Genomic DNA, 18,870 nt, shown 5'->3' on the forward strand with positions numbered 1-18,870 from the left:
ACAATATAAAATACTTACGAACACATAATTCGCTGCCCATTTGGAACACTTGAACGAACGTTCCAATGTAAATAATTAAGTTTACCAAACTCAGCAACCCACACATTAATATCTTCCATAGATTTGGCATCACATCTTAAAATAATATTAACCTTGTCTTCTTTGACTATTTCATATTTAAATGAAGCTGGATAAATCATATTTTTATGTTTGAATTAAATAAATCAAAAATATTCAAAATAATAAAGACATAAAGTTAAAAAACTCAGAATTCAAAATTTGATAACATTGAATATTGATAATGTTAAAATGTTATCAGTGTTATCACAAACGTAATAGAGCCAATGAGAGCTCTCGATTTCCCATGGGTCTCTAGCAATGTATGGTATGCTTATATGCGACCGGGCGTCACGGCCTATTATTGTTTCGTTCCCGGCCCGTCCATTTTGGTGACCTCGACGTGATCGATAAGCTTACGTAATATCATTATCATTATTTAATTACCGTATATTGATCAATGTAAGCTTTTCGTGACCTATATTTGTTATATAAAGATCATCGGTTAATTACTATAGGTACACCTGAATTAAATCGCTCTCAATTGATATACACACAGCTATATAATATACACATTGTGGTCGATAATTACGAGTAGCTTGTATATATTTAACTAACTTATTACAATGACACTTGAGGAGAGTGAGAAAAAGATCTTGAGTAATTTGAAGAAACGAAGAGGAGTAGTAAAGGCAGCTCTTACCAGAGTTCAAACCTTCATCAACAAATTTAATCCAAGGGATGATGCCATCGCATTATTAGAATTTCGTCAGGAAGAGTTACCACAGATAAATCGGAAATTTGACGACGTTCAGTGTGAAATTGAGTTGATCGACCCCGATAATGTTGACGAAGCGGAGAAAGAGAGAGAGGAATTTGAGAACACTTATTTTGCTATACGGGCGGAGTTGCAACAGATTATAAGTGCAGAGAAAAGTCAAAATACATCTATAAATAATACCTCGAGCATCACAACTACTGGGCATGCGCGAGGAGCACGCCTACCTCCGATCTCCTTACCAAGCTTTGATGGTAACATCCAAGAATGGGAATCTTATTTTGATTGTTTCAAGGCTATGGTACATAATGATGATAATTGCCCAGCAGCACAAAAATTCTCCCATCTTAGGTCCACTCTGAGTGGTCAAGCTCTAGACATTATTAAGGGGCTACCTATGACTGAAAATAACTATAAAGTGGCAATCAAAAAATTGCAACAGCGTTATGACAACAGAAGTTTAGTTATACAGTCACACATCCGCGCAATTCTAGACTGCCATCAAGTTGAATCAGCCTCAGGAATGCAGCTGCAAACGCTACATTCAAACGTTTCGGCTCACGTTGCTGCTCTTGCAGCTCTAGAGCAGCCCATTCAACATTGGGATGCTTGGCTTGTGACAGTAGTTTTAAGGAAATTAGACCAATCCACGAATCAAGACTGGCAGCTTCGGCGCACCAATACAGATCTGCCAACGTACGCTGAGTTAGAAGTTTTTTTAACAAACAGGTGCATCGCGTTAGAATCAACCGAAGGGTTTTCTGTAAGTTCTGAGAGAGATAGGGACAGTCATTCAACAAAGGATCAGAAAATGAAAAAATCTTACTTGAGCAGCAATTCAAAAAAAGGTCTTTTCATATCTACCGAAAAACCCATAAAATGTCCATGCTGTTCTGATGAGCATAAATTATATGCGTGCAATAAATTCAAGGAATTGTCCATAGGGGATCGTGTGACATTGGTAAGAGACTCGAGGTTATGTTTTAATTGTTTAAACCCGAATCATATGGCGACTGTGTGCCGATCTACCTATAGTTGTCGAATATGCAAGCGCAACCATAATACGTTATTGCACTTCGAGAAGTCAACAGACTCGGCAGAAAGAGTTGAAGGCCAAGCCCAGCAGTTTGACGAACAAAAACAACCCAACTCGTCACAAGATTCAAATATTTCAGCAGCTGCTTCATTTGTGGATGGATCGGAGCAAGGATACGTGTTTTTGTCTACTGCGCTGATCCTAGCCGGCGACAGATTTGGAAATCAGAAGAAGTGCAGAGCAGTTTTGGACAGTGGGTCGCAAGTGAATTTTATTTCTGGAAACTTAGCAAATAAACTACAGCTGCAATCCAAAAAGTCATCACTACCGGTGAGTGGAATTGGAGAAAGCCGGGTCCAGGCATTGTCGTACGTTGAAGTTTCAATTCAGTCAAGATTAAGAAACTATAGGGTAAAACTAGTGTGCTATGTTCTACCAACAATTGTGAGCAAGCTACCAGCATGTCCAAATCCACCAAGAGGCTGGCAGATCCCAGATGAATTGTTATCTGATTTAGCAGATCCATATTTTTACAATCCTGGTACTGTAGACTTGTTAATCGGCGGAGGAGTATTTTTTGACATCACTTCAACTACAACTGTACGAAGACCATTAAATGTAAAAAATATATGTTTGAACGACAGTCAATTTGGATGGCTAGTCACTGGGGAGCTAGGAACGGTGTGCTTAGCAGGGATTCGTACGGTAGGAGAAACACTAGAAGATAATTGGCGAGCAATGATTGACAGTGAGGAGTCATACTTTGGACGCTTATCCAAGGCAAACCAACGTTCCCAGGAAGAGGAAGAAACACTTCAACATTTCCATGATACGTTTCAACGTGACCAAGAGGGCCGATTTGTGTTACGTTTGCCAATAAAAGAAGAACACAGAAGTTTAGGAAATAGTCTAGCAATGGCAACCTCAAGATTTATTAACATCGAAAGAAGACTACAGCGTGATGATCATTTGCGAAAAGAGTACACAAATTTCATGGCAGAATATATAAGCATGGGCCATATGCACGAAGTCATCGCATCACAAGATGCTTGTTATTTGCCACATCACCCAGTCATTAAAACATCGAGCCTAACCACTAAGACTAGAGTTGTCTTTGATGCTTCGGCTAGAACGTCGAACGGAACCTCACTCAATGACATACTAAAGCGCGGTCCGACCGTACAAGAAGACATTTTTTCCATTATGATAAGATTTCGGAAACATCAATATGTACTGACAGCTGACATTGAAAAAATGTTCCGGCAGATAATGATTGCAGAGGAAGATCGGCCTTTGCAACAAATACTTTGGCGTGACCATCCACATGAAGCGCTTCGGACATACGCTTTAGCTACTGTAACGTATGGCACAACACCGGCTTCCTTTATGGCAACGCAATGCCTTGTGGTACTTGGAGAGGAGGCAAAGAAAAGGAACGCCAAGATTGCGGAAGTCATCTTACGTGACTTTTACATGGACGACCTGATGACTGGTTGTGACACTGAGGATGAATGTATACAATTACATGAGAACATAGTCAGCATCCTGAACTCAGCAAAATTACCACTACGTAAATGGTGCTCCAATTCGCCATCAATTATCGAAAGGATAGGCAAAAATCAAGATGATGCGCTTTTTATACTAAGTCTGGGAGACGAGGATATCATAAAATCCTTAGGGCTTTGTTGGCAGCCGTTCGTTGACCAATTCAGATTCAGCATCATGATCCCGGCAGACAGATCAAATCTTACCAAAAGAAAGCTATTATCAGACTTGAATAAAGTATTTGATCCATTAGGATTCTTGGGTCCGGTACTCATTATTGGAAAAATATTCCTTCAACAGTTATGGCAATTAAAAATAAACTGGGATGAACAATTAGAAGCGGATATTCAAGAAAAGTGGAAAACCTACTATGCTGGATTGGAATCACTAAAACATCTTACCATTCCTCGTAAATGTAGCCCTCATCAGAGTGACAAGGTCGAAGTACACGGATTTTGTGATGCATCGATCGAGGCATATGGGGCATGTATGTATGTACGAAGTCTAGATAAGGCTAATAAATGGAACTCGCGTCTTTTATGCTCAAAATCAAGAGTGGCTCCATTGAAGGGAGCTACTAACCCAAGACTTGAGTTGAGTGGAGCACTTCTTTTAGCGCAACTAGCGACAAAGGTGGCAGAGTCATGGGACATAGGCACTGCAACCATTTACTTGTGGACTGATTCTACGATAGTTTTGGGATGGCTAAATAGTCACTCCTCAAGGTTAAAAACATTTGTAGCGAATCGAGTGAATCAAATATTAGAACTAACAGAAGTGGATCAATGGCGACATGTACGTACCCATGATAATCCTGCCGATATCATATCTCGAGGCATAACTCCGGCAGAATTAATCAGAGCAGGAATCTGGTGGAGCGGACCCGAATGGTTGGAGGAAGATAACTTAAGTTGGCAAATCCAACCCACGCTAAAGAAGGATGTAGAAGAATTACCTGAAATTCGCAAGATGAAGCTGGCGTTAATAACAACCAATCCAGTGGTTCACATGATCAACCAATATTCTGAATGGAACCGAATGCTCCGAGGAATCTCCTGGTTAAGAAGATATATAAAGTACATAAAAGGGGAGAAAGGTGCCAGAGAGCCAGATATCAGACCTAAGAGAGGCTAGGTTGACGGTATTAAAAATAGTTCAGCAAGAATGCTTTCGTAAGGAGTTCATAGCACTGGGAAAGGGACAAGAAGTGCCAAAAAACAGTAAGTTACGGTGCTTAAACCCATTTATAAAAAATGGATTGATACTTGTTGGCGGAAGATTGCAAAATTCAAACATCAATGAAAACCGCAAACATCCCATTGTTCTTCCTTCATTTCACAAGATCACAGTTATGATTTTTGAATCGTATCACCGCGAACTTCTTCACATTGGACCTCAAACATTGCTATCTGAAGTGAGACGTCAATATTGGCCCTTACTGGGCAGGGCAAATGCACGAGCAGTAGTACGACGGTGTATCAAGTGCATAAGAGCGTGCCCACGTTTTGATCAACCGCTAATGGGAGTGCTTCCGAAAGATCGTCTTCAATGTGCAAGGCCATTTACAATTACGGGCATTGATTTTGCTGGGCCTGTTTACGTACGTAGCGGTTTAAGGCGAGTCCCCGCAAAAAAGGCGTGGATTGCCATATTCGTTTGTTTTTCTACAAAGGCTATGCATTTAGAACTTGCTGAAGATCTTTCTAGCGCTTCGTTTTTAGCTGTTCTGCGCTGTTTCATGGCCCGGCGAGGAAAATGTGCCAAAATCTATAGTGACAATGGCACAAATTTTGTGGGAGCTCAGAAGGAACTTGTATCGATGATGAGAAAAGCTAGTGACCAAGTTATAAAAGAAGGTATCGAATGGCACTTCAACCCTCCCTCAGCACCGCATTTTGGTGGTCTTTGGGAGAGTGCAGTAAAGAGCACCAAACATCACTTAAAAAGAGTAATGGGGGAACACAAGCTTACGAGCACAGAGTTAAGGACTCTCCTTTGCCAAATAGAAGCTTGCTTAAACTCAAGACCCATTACTCCGCTTAGCAGTGATCCATCCGAGATGGAAGCTTTAACACCGGCTCATTTCTTAATCGGAGGCCCAATGATGATTCCAGATGAACCAGACATTTCTGGAGAACCGACAAACAGGCTTAAGCGTTGGAAGTTGGTTCAGAACCTCATGCAAACCTTTTGGAGTCGGTGGTCAAAAGAGTACCTTCCACAAGTACAAGCTCGCGGAAAGTGGACAAGTAAAGGAACACAACTAAAAAAGGGAGATGTAGTGATCATCAAGGACGACTGCCTACCCCCCACCAGATGGAAGTTAGGCTTAGTGATCGAAACTCATCCTGGAGTTGATGGATTGATACGAGTAGTGACGTTAAGGACAGCAACTGGAGCTCAAATGCGACGACCAACCGTTAAGTTGTGCCGCTTACCAGCACAGGAAGAGCATGATTTGGTTGAAAATAAATAACTTTTCAACGGGGGGAGAATGTTGAGACCCGGACATGAGATACCGCCACCGACCGAACACACACACACACGCACACGCACTTCTTAATGTTTATATTTGTATTGTTTAATTTTGTCTTTAATTATGTCAGCTGTGTATCGTGAATTATATAATATGTAGATTGTGCGCGACTAGATATCAACCGCCGCCGCCTAGCTAGAAAGATGAACAATTAGCGCGGCCGACCATCCCACCAGTTCGACACAAACGGTCAACCCGATTCGATATAATTTACGTGCGCGAATCGCCGTAAAATAAGACAAACACCGAGTATTAACATTGTAAAAGGCGCTAATCGCCAAGATTTTTATTGTATCGTGGGTGCAAATCAACACATTTTTTATTCATATATTTGTGCACGCAAATCGCGCATTTATTATTATTACGTGTGCGTATAGGCGCGAATCGCCACGTTCAGTATTTATTATATATTTGTAAGCGCAAATCGCGCATTGTATTATTATTAAGTGTTACTATTGTTGTGTGTCAATTATCAAATTTATACAGGCACAGGTAGCAGCTGGCCAGCCGAGCACCGTCATATTTGTGAGTTTTTTTTTATACATTTTTATTATTATTATATTGTTGAGCCGTTAGGCATATTACTATTATACTTTGTAGGACCAGAAGGGTCATAATATCCATACTTATATTTTTATACCTATATGTTGCTGTGATTTTTATATTCTTGTATCCGTAAATCTTAATTAATTTGTGTACAATACAGCAACTAATTTTTATCAGCAACCGTGTTACCATCTATAGTTACCTTTCGTCCAATAGTTTTAAGCTTACACACTCTCATATATACACACACTTACACACCCACCACACACTAGCATTCGATCGTTTTGCTCGGCGAACCCGTCCACTTCGATCGAATTGCTATTACACGTATACACACATACACAGGTCGGTCGGTGTGTGAGTGAGCGTGCGAAGTAGTTTGGTGACCGGGCGTCACGGCCTATTATTGTTTCGTTCCCGGCCCGTCCACAAATATTGTTATAAAAATAATGTTATTATAATAACGTAACTATCCAACTAACATAATATTTTTACATTATAAATTATAATTAAAATAGTTAAATACATTAATAGTTAATAAATTTCATAATACACAATTCGAAAAAAACACAATATTCTTTATTCACTTACGATCGTCATTTAAAAGAAGAAGTTTCCGAAAACAGAAGGATACGTTTTTGGTCAAAAACGGTCTAGCAAAAAAAAAAAGTACACACCAACATATGTACATATATATACGAACTATTCGTAATTTGATGACTTCAAAAGAATTCAAACATTATTTTTAATTTTATTTTATTAACCCCAACTGAGACGTGCTGCATATTAATTATTTACAAAAGTATTGTGTTATGTCGATGTGTATAGATCGGTATCAAGAATTTGATTTATAAAAAAACATTGAGACACATATGATTCTGAGATCAATACAATTCTTATCTATTAATTTTTTATTTGAAAACTTCAGTTTTTTTATTTCTATTCCTAGTTACAGTCATATACATTATACACCACTCGAAAAATTGACGTTTATAACAGATTTATTTCGGTTTCTGATTTAATAAACCATAAAACGAGTAAATTATTGATACCTGCGGTATGTGTTCATTTAAGTTCTCCTTTAGGTGACCACGATAACGAGTACTGCACAAAATAATGACTAAACTAGGACAAACAGGATTTACACTATACAGCTCTAAGGTTACTTTACTCCTTGAACAACGGACAACGATAACGAGTAGGTACTGGATGTTCGGTAGTGAGATATCTTTAACCCAGGCAAAGTCTTACTCTTTTTTGATTGACCACGACAACAAGTACTTGAAGAGAAAGTAAGTACGACAGTGCCTTACTACCTTTTCCAAAAGTGTTATTCATTACAAACGTCTCCGTACGCACAAGTAATAATATTCTAAAATACATGTAAGGAAAACCAAGTAACACTTGGTAAAAAAAATTAAATATAATAAAATATACCCCAGAACAAATAATAAATGAAACGTAAAATACTTTGATTCGTTTGCGACGACAACCATCGACAAGAAGCGAAAAAAGACCCGCTCTCGTCGCAGACGTTACCTTATGTAGTCATTGTAATTTTGATGACTCGGCTTCATTGATTTCTGCTTTGTTTCTAATCACAATTTCAATTTTTTATAATTTTTTATGAATATATACAACATTACATACTCCATTCAGATCATGGATATCATCATTAATAAATTTGAAAGATTATTCATCAACATGTTTATTTATTCAGTATACATTATGGCACATTTGATATATTTAGTTATGATATTTAAGGTGGATAATTTATTCACTAAAACAGTACCATCTTCGTCGAACTATCATTATATTATATATATTTGGAGTATATAATGTTATATAATAATGTAATGAAAATATGATGTTTACATTTATGTTAATTTTTATATTTTTACAAGAAAAACAAGTGTCTTAAAATAAATTTATTTGCCTCACAAGAACTTACAGTACACTCTCAACTTAAAAACAAAATAATAAATAACAAACATCATCATTGTAAAATCTGATAAATTCATTAAACGCATATTATTTAGAATAATTATCAATGTGAATATAAACAAATGTTAAGACCAGAACATAAATTATTTGGTTAAAAAATAAAAAATAATTTTAAAAGGTTTTATTCTCTCCCATCGAGAATTAGTTTGTTTTTTTTATCATTGTGACCAAAAACAATTCGAATTTTATTAAGGATATTTAGGATATAAATGCACCTAATTCAAAATATTATTGGACCTGTAAAATAGGGAATCATTATCAGCCGGAACATTCAATACAACCATGATGGGAGTTAACAAAACCCTAACAATATAACTAGAATGAAAATAAAATATTAATTTAACAATTGTATTTTCATTTATTATTAGTTATTAATGTAAGCTCCAATAAATAGATTTGTAAAAAAAAGTTCGTCAGTTGCTACTTTTATCATTTCCATACAGTAAAATTCAAGCGGGAATTCCCTTAATATTTCTGAAAAAAATAAGCATTAGATTTTTTGACTTTTTGCATTAGATTGGACTACCATAAAACTCGTAAAAATTGATTATAAACGTATATAAATATAAACGTTTCCAGGAACACAAACAAAATGTTATTCAAACACAAAGTGATAAAAAAATTATTATTTTTACTGTTAACGCCCAATATTAGGGCTACCCAAATTACCACTCGGTAATGCCCGAGAACACGGTTTTTAAAACAAATATGGTTACCAATATCAACCAGCTTAGAAATAAGAACTTACGCCTTGTAGCTTACAGGTAGGCAATTTTATATACCAGGACGGGAAAAACCTATCACGGGAACGAGGATGGTACAAGTTAGTTAAGGGAAGAGGGTCTCTGTGATCGATCCGGTATGATGCAATGATCACAGAGCTCACAAAACGTAGGGAAAGTACTTAAACTAGCTTAAATCTACTGGAGACTTAAGAAGCCGATGGACGGCGTTCGGCGGATACAGTAGGCAGACGTCGAACTGGACGACCTGGGCGGCCTCTCACACAACGTAATGTTGCTGGCGGACTTATGCGAGGAATCTGTCGAACGGAAGTGGACAGATGAGACACCACGTTAGATGGTGATAACAATACAGAATGCCGAGTTTGACGGCAACGATAATAAAATAAATAAACACTTACGACTCAATAGTTGGTCAGTTCGGATTATATTTGATTGAGTGATGATACATGTTCGGTGCTCGCTTAATTAGCGGGTTACACATAATGACACATAGTAAAAAAAGATAATCGCTTTAATAGCAGACCAACAAGTTAAAAAGCAACGAAAAGAACTGGGCGGACGCAGCTAGTAGACAGTACGACGCCAATAATAATAAGAAAAAAAAAAAAATAATAGTAATAATAAAAGGGCGTTGGCCGCATAAATGATTATAAAACAAAAACCATAAAAGATAATTACAATAAGACAAAGAGAGTAGAAAATAATCGGTGACAAGAACAATGATAATTGTAATAATTACAATATTAGTATAATAAATCACACGATACTTAATAAGAGGTAACGGGAATAATGAGATGATAAGGATGGTCCACCGCCGTGCATAGAATTGCATAACGCGCTACATATTTAGCTTGGCGCAAACATTTAAAATAATAAAATAGAAATTTTGAACTATCATAAATTAAAATATAATATTGAAATTTTACGATTTTAATTAATCTTAGAAATACTTACTATACACTATAGAACATTTTTATATAAATAAATTAAAAAATAAACCAAAAAAATTCAAAAATATATGATACACAACACAGTATTATGATAACCAGGACTCTCCCAATGTCTCATGGATAACCTAATAAGTAAATCAAGGACTTTCATGCATTTGCATGTTTTTTCTGGTTTGATTAAACTTGTGCAGAGGAAGTACACAGTACGTTTCACAACGTTTGTGACCAAAATCTTAAAGTTTTTAGTGCATATTTTTGCATATTTGGACATTCTTAGGTTTAAAAGTCATATTTTTGATTGTAAGAGCATATTTTAATCTTTTAGTGCATATTTTGATGGTTTATCGATAATCGAGCACTTTGGTGAATATTTTCTACGAATCACTGTCAACAATTTATTATAAACTTATAAAGACGATAGAGATAAATTTTATCTTGAAATAATAAAAATGGTCAGTATTAATTATGTCTATTTTTGTATTTTTATTTAACGAACAGTAGGCACGTGGGATAAAAACAATAGTATCAAGTATCTATAGTTAGTGGGTAGATCAGATTAATTCTAGTAGATTCGCTGCGTGTGCGTAAGTTTCGTGAGTTTAAATTTTGTCACTCTATTAATATGCCAAAAGAAAAATCGACAAAAGCTTATCGTCTGCGTAATTTTGTAATCGAGTTTGGTGAATCTGTATATTAAACGGATAATAATTAAGAAGAATCTGATTCAACACTTAAACGAAATTTCAAATCAATTTAATAAAATAAATGTAGTTAAAACTTATAGTGTATATTAATAAAATTAATTTTTTTAAGGGCATATTTAACCGCATATTTTTAATGGTTTTATGCATAAGTGCATATTTTTAAATACATGTTTGATGATTTTTTAGTGCATGAAAGTCCTTGCTCTACTAACTGATTAGCTTACGTAATTTTATTTCAGATGGAAAACTGTGATATCTCATTGTTATTTAATTATTTTATGTTATATCATTATCTGAATAATGCACTACTAAGAATACTCAAAAAAGAATGTTCAGAGGAACTATTTACTGTTATATTTCTTAACGTCTAGAGGAAAAACACTTAATACAAAACAAATCTAATTACTTCCACGAGCTGGAATAAAATAAAAAATAGTTAGGTATAAATTATAAAATATTTTTTATTATCGGATTTTTATAAAATACTGTTTACCGAGTCAGAAAAATGCCATAAAAAGAATATTATTTAATATATAATGCCCAATACCACTCAGTCCTTGACAATTAAAAGATTAAGTCCCTTTCGATAACCGGTTATTGTTATGCTATTTAGCTGGAAAATTCTATGAGATTACTGAGTAATAGTAACTCTCTCATGTGTCATTATTTATATTCTCTAAGGACTGATTTCTATTTCTATAAAATATTACTCTTACTCTCGGGGAAATGTCTACAAAAGAAATAACTCGGAAGCTTAAATTATTATTTTAGTTAATAAATTATTTTTAAATTTAAATCACAACACGGCTAACTCACATTAATTTACATATATTTAAATTGAATAATATTATATTATTAAAATTAAATATATTTTTTTAATCTTCTATTGTTATTTCTATTATACTGTAATTCAAAGGTATAATGTTTTTGTGATTATTACTTTTTTAACTACATGTCTAATCAAACATATCAACAATATTTTAAAAAAAAAACTGGAATGTATAATACCTATAAGTTAGTAAACAATATTTTCAATGAAACATCAGCAAGTATTTCGTTAGCCTCTCAAAAAACCAACAGTTGTGTCGGATGATAGCACAATGGAGCTTATAGATAGCTGTTCATGAATCTTAATTGATATCCATTTTTATTTCTCATATAAAAAAATTTCTTAAGAAGAATATACTACAGTATTAGACAAACATAATTTATTAAATTAAATTGATAACATACGTCTTCTAACTGTAATTAAATAAAAATTGTAATTAGGTATTAATTATAAAATATTTTTAAATATAACGATTTTGATGAACTCTACCAAGATTATTTAACGTCATAAAAATAATATTCAATAATATTGTATAATTTTCAACACATTATGCCATATTTTGGGCAATTTAAATATTATGTCCTCTGGAATAACCAGTTCTTGTTATGCCATTTACTTGACAAATAAAAATCTATGAGGTTACTGAGTAATCGTAACTCTCACTTAATGATGTGTCACTAGGTATATGCTTAAATGATGTATCCGAGAATAAGAAATAATCCCGAAATATAACACCATCTCTCGGGGAAGACTCCAAAAGTTTTAGTTTAAATAATTATTGAAGTAAAGAAAATATTTAAAATTCAATCATTATATGACCAACTGTCATTGTATATCTTGTATTTGGTTTAAATAATGTTATGCAATGAAAAACAATTTTAGAATCACCCCGTACAATTTTATGCAACTTATTAATTTTTTGTGATTCGAAACATTTACCCTTTTAAGTCCAAATATTACATGGCCTACTAAACTAACATAGTAGACCTTGAATTTCATTTATATAATATTATACAAATAAAAAAATGTTTTTAACTATCCTGCTTTATTTCATGGTACCTATTATTTTTTTTGTGATTCGAAAACAATTACCCCTACAAGTTTAATTAAATATATTACAATAGTTAAAATATATTTGAATATTAACTATATGTTCTTGGACTTTTGAATATTTTTAGGAATTTTCTATGAAATATCAATGAGTATTTCATTAGCTTCAACGAAAATAAACAGTTTTTTCATAATTTGGGGCTATTACCCAGTAATGAATTTATACCTTCACTTCTAGAGACAGTTTAGGAATACAAATCATAAGACTAAAACCTGTTACAAAACACAGGTATGACACAGGTATTATACACTTACATGAATCTGAAATAAAATAAAATCTTAAGTTAGGAATTAATAATAACATAATTTTGTATAGTACAATTTTATAAATTTTAACAATACTGTTTACCAAAACAGAAAAATGTCATCAGAAAAAATTGTATTTTATCTATCTAATAATCTTCTACATAATAAAAATGAATAACGCATTTTTCTACACTCGTAATCATCAAAACTACTCTTCCGATTTGCTTGAAATGGAACATAGATAATAAGCCACATCAGGTTAATTTCAGTAACTATATATGAAAATCACAAAATATAACTCTTGGTCACAGAAAGTAAAGATACAAGGTTGTTACGGCTGAGCGATGTAATGGATTAATATTCAATATTATACATTATACATAATCTAAATAAACAAAAATGAAACTCATTGTCTTATAAAAAAAAAAAAAAATAAAAGTTTAGCTCTCTAACGGATTTATAATAATGAACTATATAAATCTATACAAATAAATATGAATGGTATTAATAGGTAATCGACTGACGGCCCGGTCGCTGACCGGCTAAATACCCAGCTGGTATGTCATAACAAACCCATGACTCTCTATCCCAGTATCTATAGTGAGTTACGTAGGTTTTGTTATGCCATCGACTAGAGCTGGTAAAATCCATGAAGTTACTAAGTAACCATTACTGTTATTTAACGATGAATCACTATATATTCTTAAGTAAATGTATTTGGGAATAAGAAATAATCCCGAGTATAAAACCACCTTCTAAGGAAGAATACAAAACAACTCAAAAGCTTAAATAATTGTTGCAGTAGAAGAAAACTTTTAAAATCCAATAATTATACGTCCCACTGAAATTGTACATCTTGTATTAGGTTTAAATAATATTATACAATGAAATACAATTTTGGAATCATAAGAACGCTCATTTAACCTATTATTTTTTTGTGATTCGAAAAAATTACCACTTCAAATTTGAATTAACTTTTTACAATAATTAAAATATACTTGAATATTAACTACATGTTCATTGATATTTAAATATTTTTAGGGATTTTTTATGAAACATCAGTGAGTATTTCACTAGCTTCAACAAAAAACAGTCTTTTAATTATTTGAGGCTAAAACCTCCTGATGGATTTCTATTAATATTTCCCAGAAAACATTTAAGTAATAGACATCATCAGCCTTAAGCTTTAAGCAATGATCCTTTTTTAAAACATGAACTTTACTATGTGCGTATTTTTTGATAACTTGACATTCGTCGGTACGTCTCATGGTGCAGATACATCGACCCGGACTGACACAAGAACTAAGGAAGTAACTAGCCAACAACCATAGTATCACACCCATTTGTTTAATTTTCTATTATTTTGCTACACTAAAAACCCGAATAATTCTCTATAAGAGCCATTTGAATAATGTCTAAAAATGAACAGATTTTTAGTTCCGTGTAACTGTAGCTCTAATTCCCCCTCCCCACACAAACCGAATTATAATAAAATTGAAATCTCTCCCTGAATTTTATGGATTTCCATCTATGCTCCTTATAATGAAAATGTCTCAAGAAGATAAACAACTCTATAAGGCTAACATCAAACTTATTACGTACGTGGTCGATCTAGAATAAAATAAAAATTGTATTTATATATTAATTATAAAGTATTTTTAAATATCCCAATGTTCATGAATTTTACCAAGGTTGTTCACCGGGCAGAAAAATGTAATTAAATAGAACATTTAATAATGTAGAATGCCTAACACAAGTCACCCTTAATAAAAAATTCTTGGTATACCATGAGTTTACTTCTTGTCATATGCTGTTCTGTACTAGGAATATGCACCAAAAAATGTATAAGGAAATAAGACATAATTCTGAAATAAAACGAATTTCCTCGGGAAAAATCCTTCAAAAATAAACTAATGTACCTAAATACTTATTCTGGTTGAGAATTTATTTTGAATCCAATTATTACAATTCCTACTGATATCGTAAACATCTTATATTAAATTGATGTAATATTATACAAATAATGAACATGTTTGGAAGTATCTTGTAACATTTTACGGTAAATATTATTTTTTTGTGATTCAGAACATTTACCATTAAAAGTATGAGTAAAAACATATGACATTGTTATAATATACTTGAATATTTACTAAACTGTCTTTAATTTTGTATATATTTATCGATTTAATATGAATCTTTTCCATGCATTTTATTACAATGTCTAAAAACAAGTTGCTTCTAGTTGAGTGGGATCATAACAACCAAAATCCCATTACTATATGATGTTTATTCTAAGAGGAATGTTCAAAGGAACTTTTATATTTCTCTATGTTTAGAGGAAAAATAATTTATACAAAGCAAATCTAATTACTTCCAGGTGCTGGAATAAAATGAAAAAACGTAGTTAGGTATAAATTATAAAATATTTTTGAGTATTGATTAAATTGACTGATACTGTTTACCAAGACAGAAAAACATCATCAAAAAGAATAATATTTATTATATAATTATTTTATTTAAGATTAAACTAATTAACACAACTTTTATAATTTTAATAATTTCTGTTATTTATTCGGGTAAAAAATGACTAATAACTATCTAATAAATCTTTTCTTGGTAAATAAACATTTGCGTCTAATTGGTGTTAATAAATTCCTCAAAATAAAATTTAAATGATTTAATAATTTCTGCAAGCCTTCAGATACAAAAAAAAATACTTGACATTTCATAATATTTCATAAAATTGTTGTATGAATATTGAAAAATTTAATATTAATTTAAATCGAATCTTTAACTTTTTGTCATTTAGTCAATTTTGATTTTAGAGGTATGGTAAAAAGGACCAAATTGACTTAAAAAATTCGATCTATCTAAATATAAAATACAAACACCTGTCGCCGTTTAAAAGATCCAAGTTGTATTACGCATGTGTACACGGAAAGAACTAAAAATATAAAAATCATCAAGATATGTGTATTTATGCATTCCCTATCTCCTCCTGAAAACCGCATATCAATCTGATGTCACTGGACAGAATTATTTAGTGTTACCTTTAAAAAGAAACACACTGTAAAATGCGCCAATACATGGCACTCTATCCTTGACAATTAAAATATTAAGTCCCTTTTGATAATCTGTTCTTTTTATGCTATTTACTTGAGCTTGAAGAATCTATGAGGTTACCGAGTAATCGAAACTCTCACTTAATCATGTGCAGGTACATTTGCTTATTAGTCATTATTAATATTGTCTAAGGAATTTACCCGGGAATAGGAAATAAATCTGAATTTTTACTTTACCTCACAATGAAATACCTTTGAACAATTACTAGGCAGCTCAAATAATTATTATTGATTTAACACAGGTAACTACCACACTACGCTAACTTTTCCGCACAAGAATGTTTTGCCTGGTTTCTCTACACGTACTCAGATATCAACATTCAACACTGGTCAGTCTTGACATTCGCCGTTTGCGTCAGTCGGTAATTTACTATTATGCTTGTATGTGCTTTCGCCGTTGCATTGAACGAAGCATGATGTGCTTCTTATTTATGATATGTATTTAGCGGTTTATTGTTTTTTATTCGCCATAATTTAAGAACACACAGTAGGTGTGTGTTCCTTCTGTTGAGCAATGCTGGCTGCTGAGTCTGTATTAATCAAACTCTTTCATTCGACGTCATAGTATCGTTTAGATGTCAATTGCTGTTCGTGGTGAGTTACATCATCGCCATATCTTGTACCTTGAGTGATAAGTCGTCCGTACTAGTGATATACTCGTCGCTGGGAACCTGTCGTGGCATAATTCAGTTTATCTGCTCGTTTTTTAAGCCACAAACAACCTTGTAATATGTACGTATTTTTTGATAACTACACATTTGTCGGTACGTCTCATGGTGCTGATACATCGACCCGGACTGACACAAGAACTCAGGAAGTAACTAGCCAACAACCATGGTATCACATCTATTTGTTTAATTTTCTAATATTTTGCTACACTAAAAGTCGAATAATTCTCTATAAGAGCCATTTGACTAATATTAGCATATCCAAAAACGAACAGATTTTTAGTTCCATATAATTGTAGCTCTTATCCCCCCTCCCCACACAAACCGAATTATTATAAAATTGAAATCTCTTCTTGAATTTTGATGGATTTCCATCTATGCTCCTTATAATGAAAATGTCACAAGAAGAATATACGCTCCTATAAGACTAACATAATTTAACAAAATCAAATTTATAACGTACGTGGTCGATCTAGAATAAAATAAAAATTGTATTTAGGTGTATATTAATTATAAAGTATTTTTAAATATCTCAATGTTTATGAATTTTACCAAGATTGTTCATCGGGGCAGAAAAATGTAATTAAATAGAATATTTAATAATGTAGAATGCCTAACACATGTCAGACGGAATAACTAATTCTTGGTAGCGGGATAGTCGAATTGCACTTATTACCTACAAATTAATTTTTCGAATTGCACTTGGATTGAAAAAAGGTAATGGTCGAACTGCACTCAGGTAAAAAGCAGGTAATGGTCGAACTGCACTCTTTCAAAAAAAAAAAATTAAAATGGAAAACCCGTTAAATATATTTTGAATCAAAAAAAACACTACCGTGTACTTATTTAATAGCATTTTATATTAGTTCGTGCCATTTAGATAACGCATATAAGATTAATACTTTTATTGTATACTGTATGGCGTGTACTATGTGTCTATGTAGACCTATTCAAAATACAATTATTACACACTTTTACGTCGATGTGTAAATATGAACAGCTTAAAAAATACTAAAAGTGAACGAGGCTGTGACTTAATCGTGTATCAAAATTATACATTTTAGAAGAAAAATATGATGATGTTAAATGGCGTGGTACCTATCATGGTAGTCTTTCAAAACTATATCTAGATGAATTTTCTAAAGTAATTTTTCGGTTTGAATTGATACAATATATTCATGAAGAACCACTTAATTTACCTCGGAGAATGATTTCAAATTCAACAAAGAAAAAATCCCTTCAAATGCATGATAATTTTATTAAAATATTTTTTTGACCCCAAGTACAGTTCAACCACTACTTGTTTTTTACCCAAGTGCAGTTCGACCATTACCTTTTTTAAACCCAAGTGCCTTACCCCTTGGTAGGTATACCATTACTTCTCGTCGTATGCTGTTCTACTAGCAATATTCACCAACAAATGTATAAGGAAATAAAATAACTTATTCTGTTTAAGAATTTATTTGAAATCCAATTATTACAATGACTACTGATATCGTATACGTCTTAAATTAAATTTATATTATATTATACAAATAATGAACATGTTCGGAAATATCCTGTAATATTTTACGGTAAATATTATTTTTATGTGATACAGAATATTTACCATTACAAGCATAAGTAAAAACATATGACATTGTTACAATATACTTGAATATTTACTAAACTGTCTTTACTTTTGTTTATATTTATCGATTTCCTATGAATCATTCTATTACAATGTCTAAAAACAAACTGCTTCTTAGTTGTATGGGATCATAACAACTAAAATCTCATTACTATATAATGTTCAAATTAACAATCTTCCTCCTACATTTCAATGGAATTCCACCTGTGCTTCTCATAATGGAAAACTTAGTTAGAATAATATACAACACTACTTTCAAGACCAACATGTATTATAAAATATAAGTCATTACGTACTGAAGAAATCTGAAATAAAATAAAAAATTGTAGTTACATGATAATTATAAAATATTTTTGACTTTGA

The 18,870-nt window shown here is 32.9% G+C and overlaps 2 protein-coding genes across 2 annotated transcripts; both read left to right on the top strand.

Moving 5' to 3' along the window:
* Window positions 1-683: 683 nt before the first annotated feature.
* On the top strand, window positions 684-4,550 carry LOC111031055. The gene has a single exon (XM_022310841.1). The coding sequence runs from the start codon at window positions 684-686 to the stop codon at window positions 4,548-4,550; it is 3,867 nt and encodes a 1,288-aa protein (XP_022166533.1).
* A 217-nt stretch (window positions 4,551-4,767) lies between these two features.
* Window positions 4,768-5,892, top strand: LOC111031056. Its single transcript, XM_022310842.1, has one exon. The coding sequence runs from the start codon at window positions 4,768-4,770 to the stop codon at window positions 5,890-5,892; it is 1,125 nt and encodes a 374-aa protein (XP_022166534.1).
* The last annotated feature ends 12,978 nt before the right edge of the window (window positions 5,893-18,870 follow it).

The sequence above is a fragment of the Myzus persicae genome, unplaced genomic scaffold (assembly GCF_001856785.1).
Source record: "Myzus persicae strain clone G006 unplaced genomic scaffold, MPER_G0061.0, whole genome shotgun sequence".
Classification (NCBI taxonomy): domain Eukaryota; kingdom Metazoa; phylum Arthropoda; class Insecta; order Hemiptera; family Aphididae; genus Myzus; species Myzus persicae.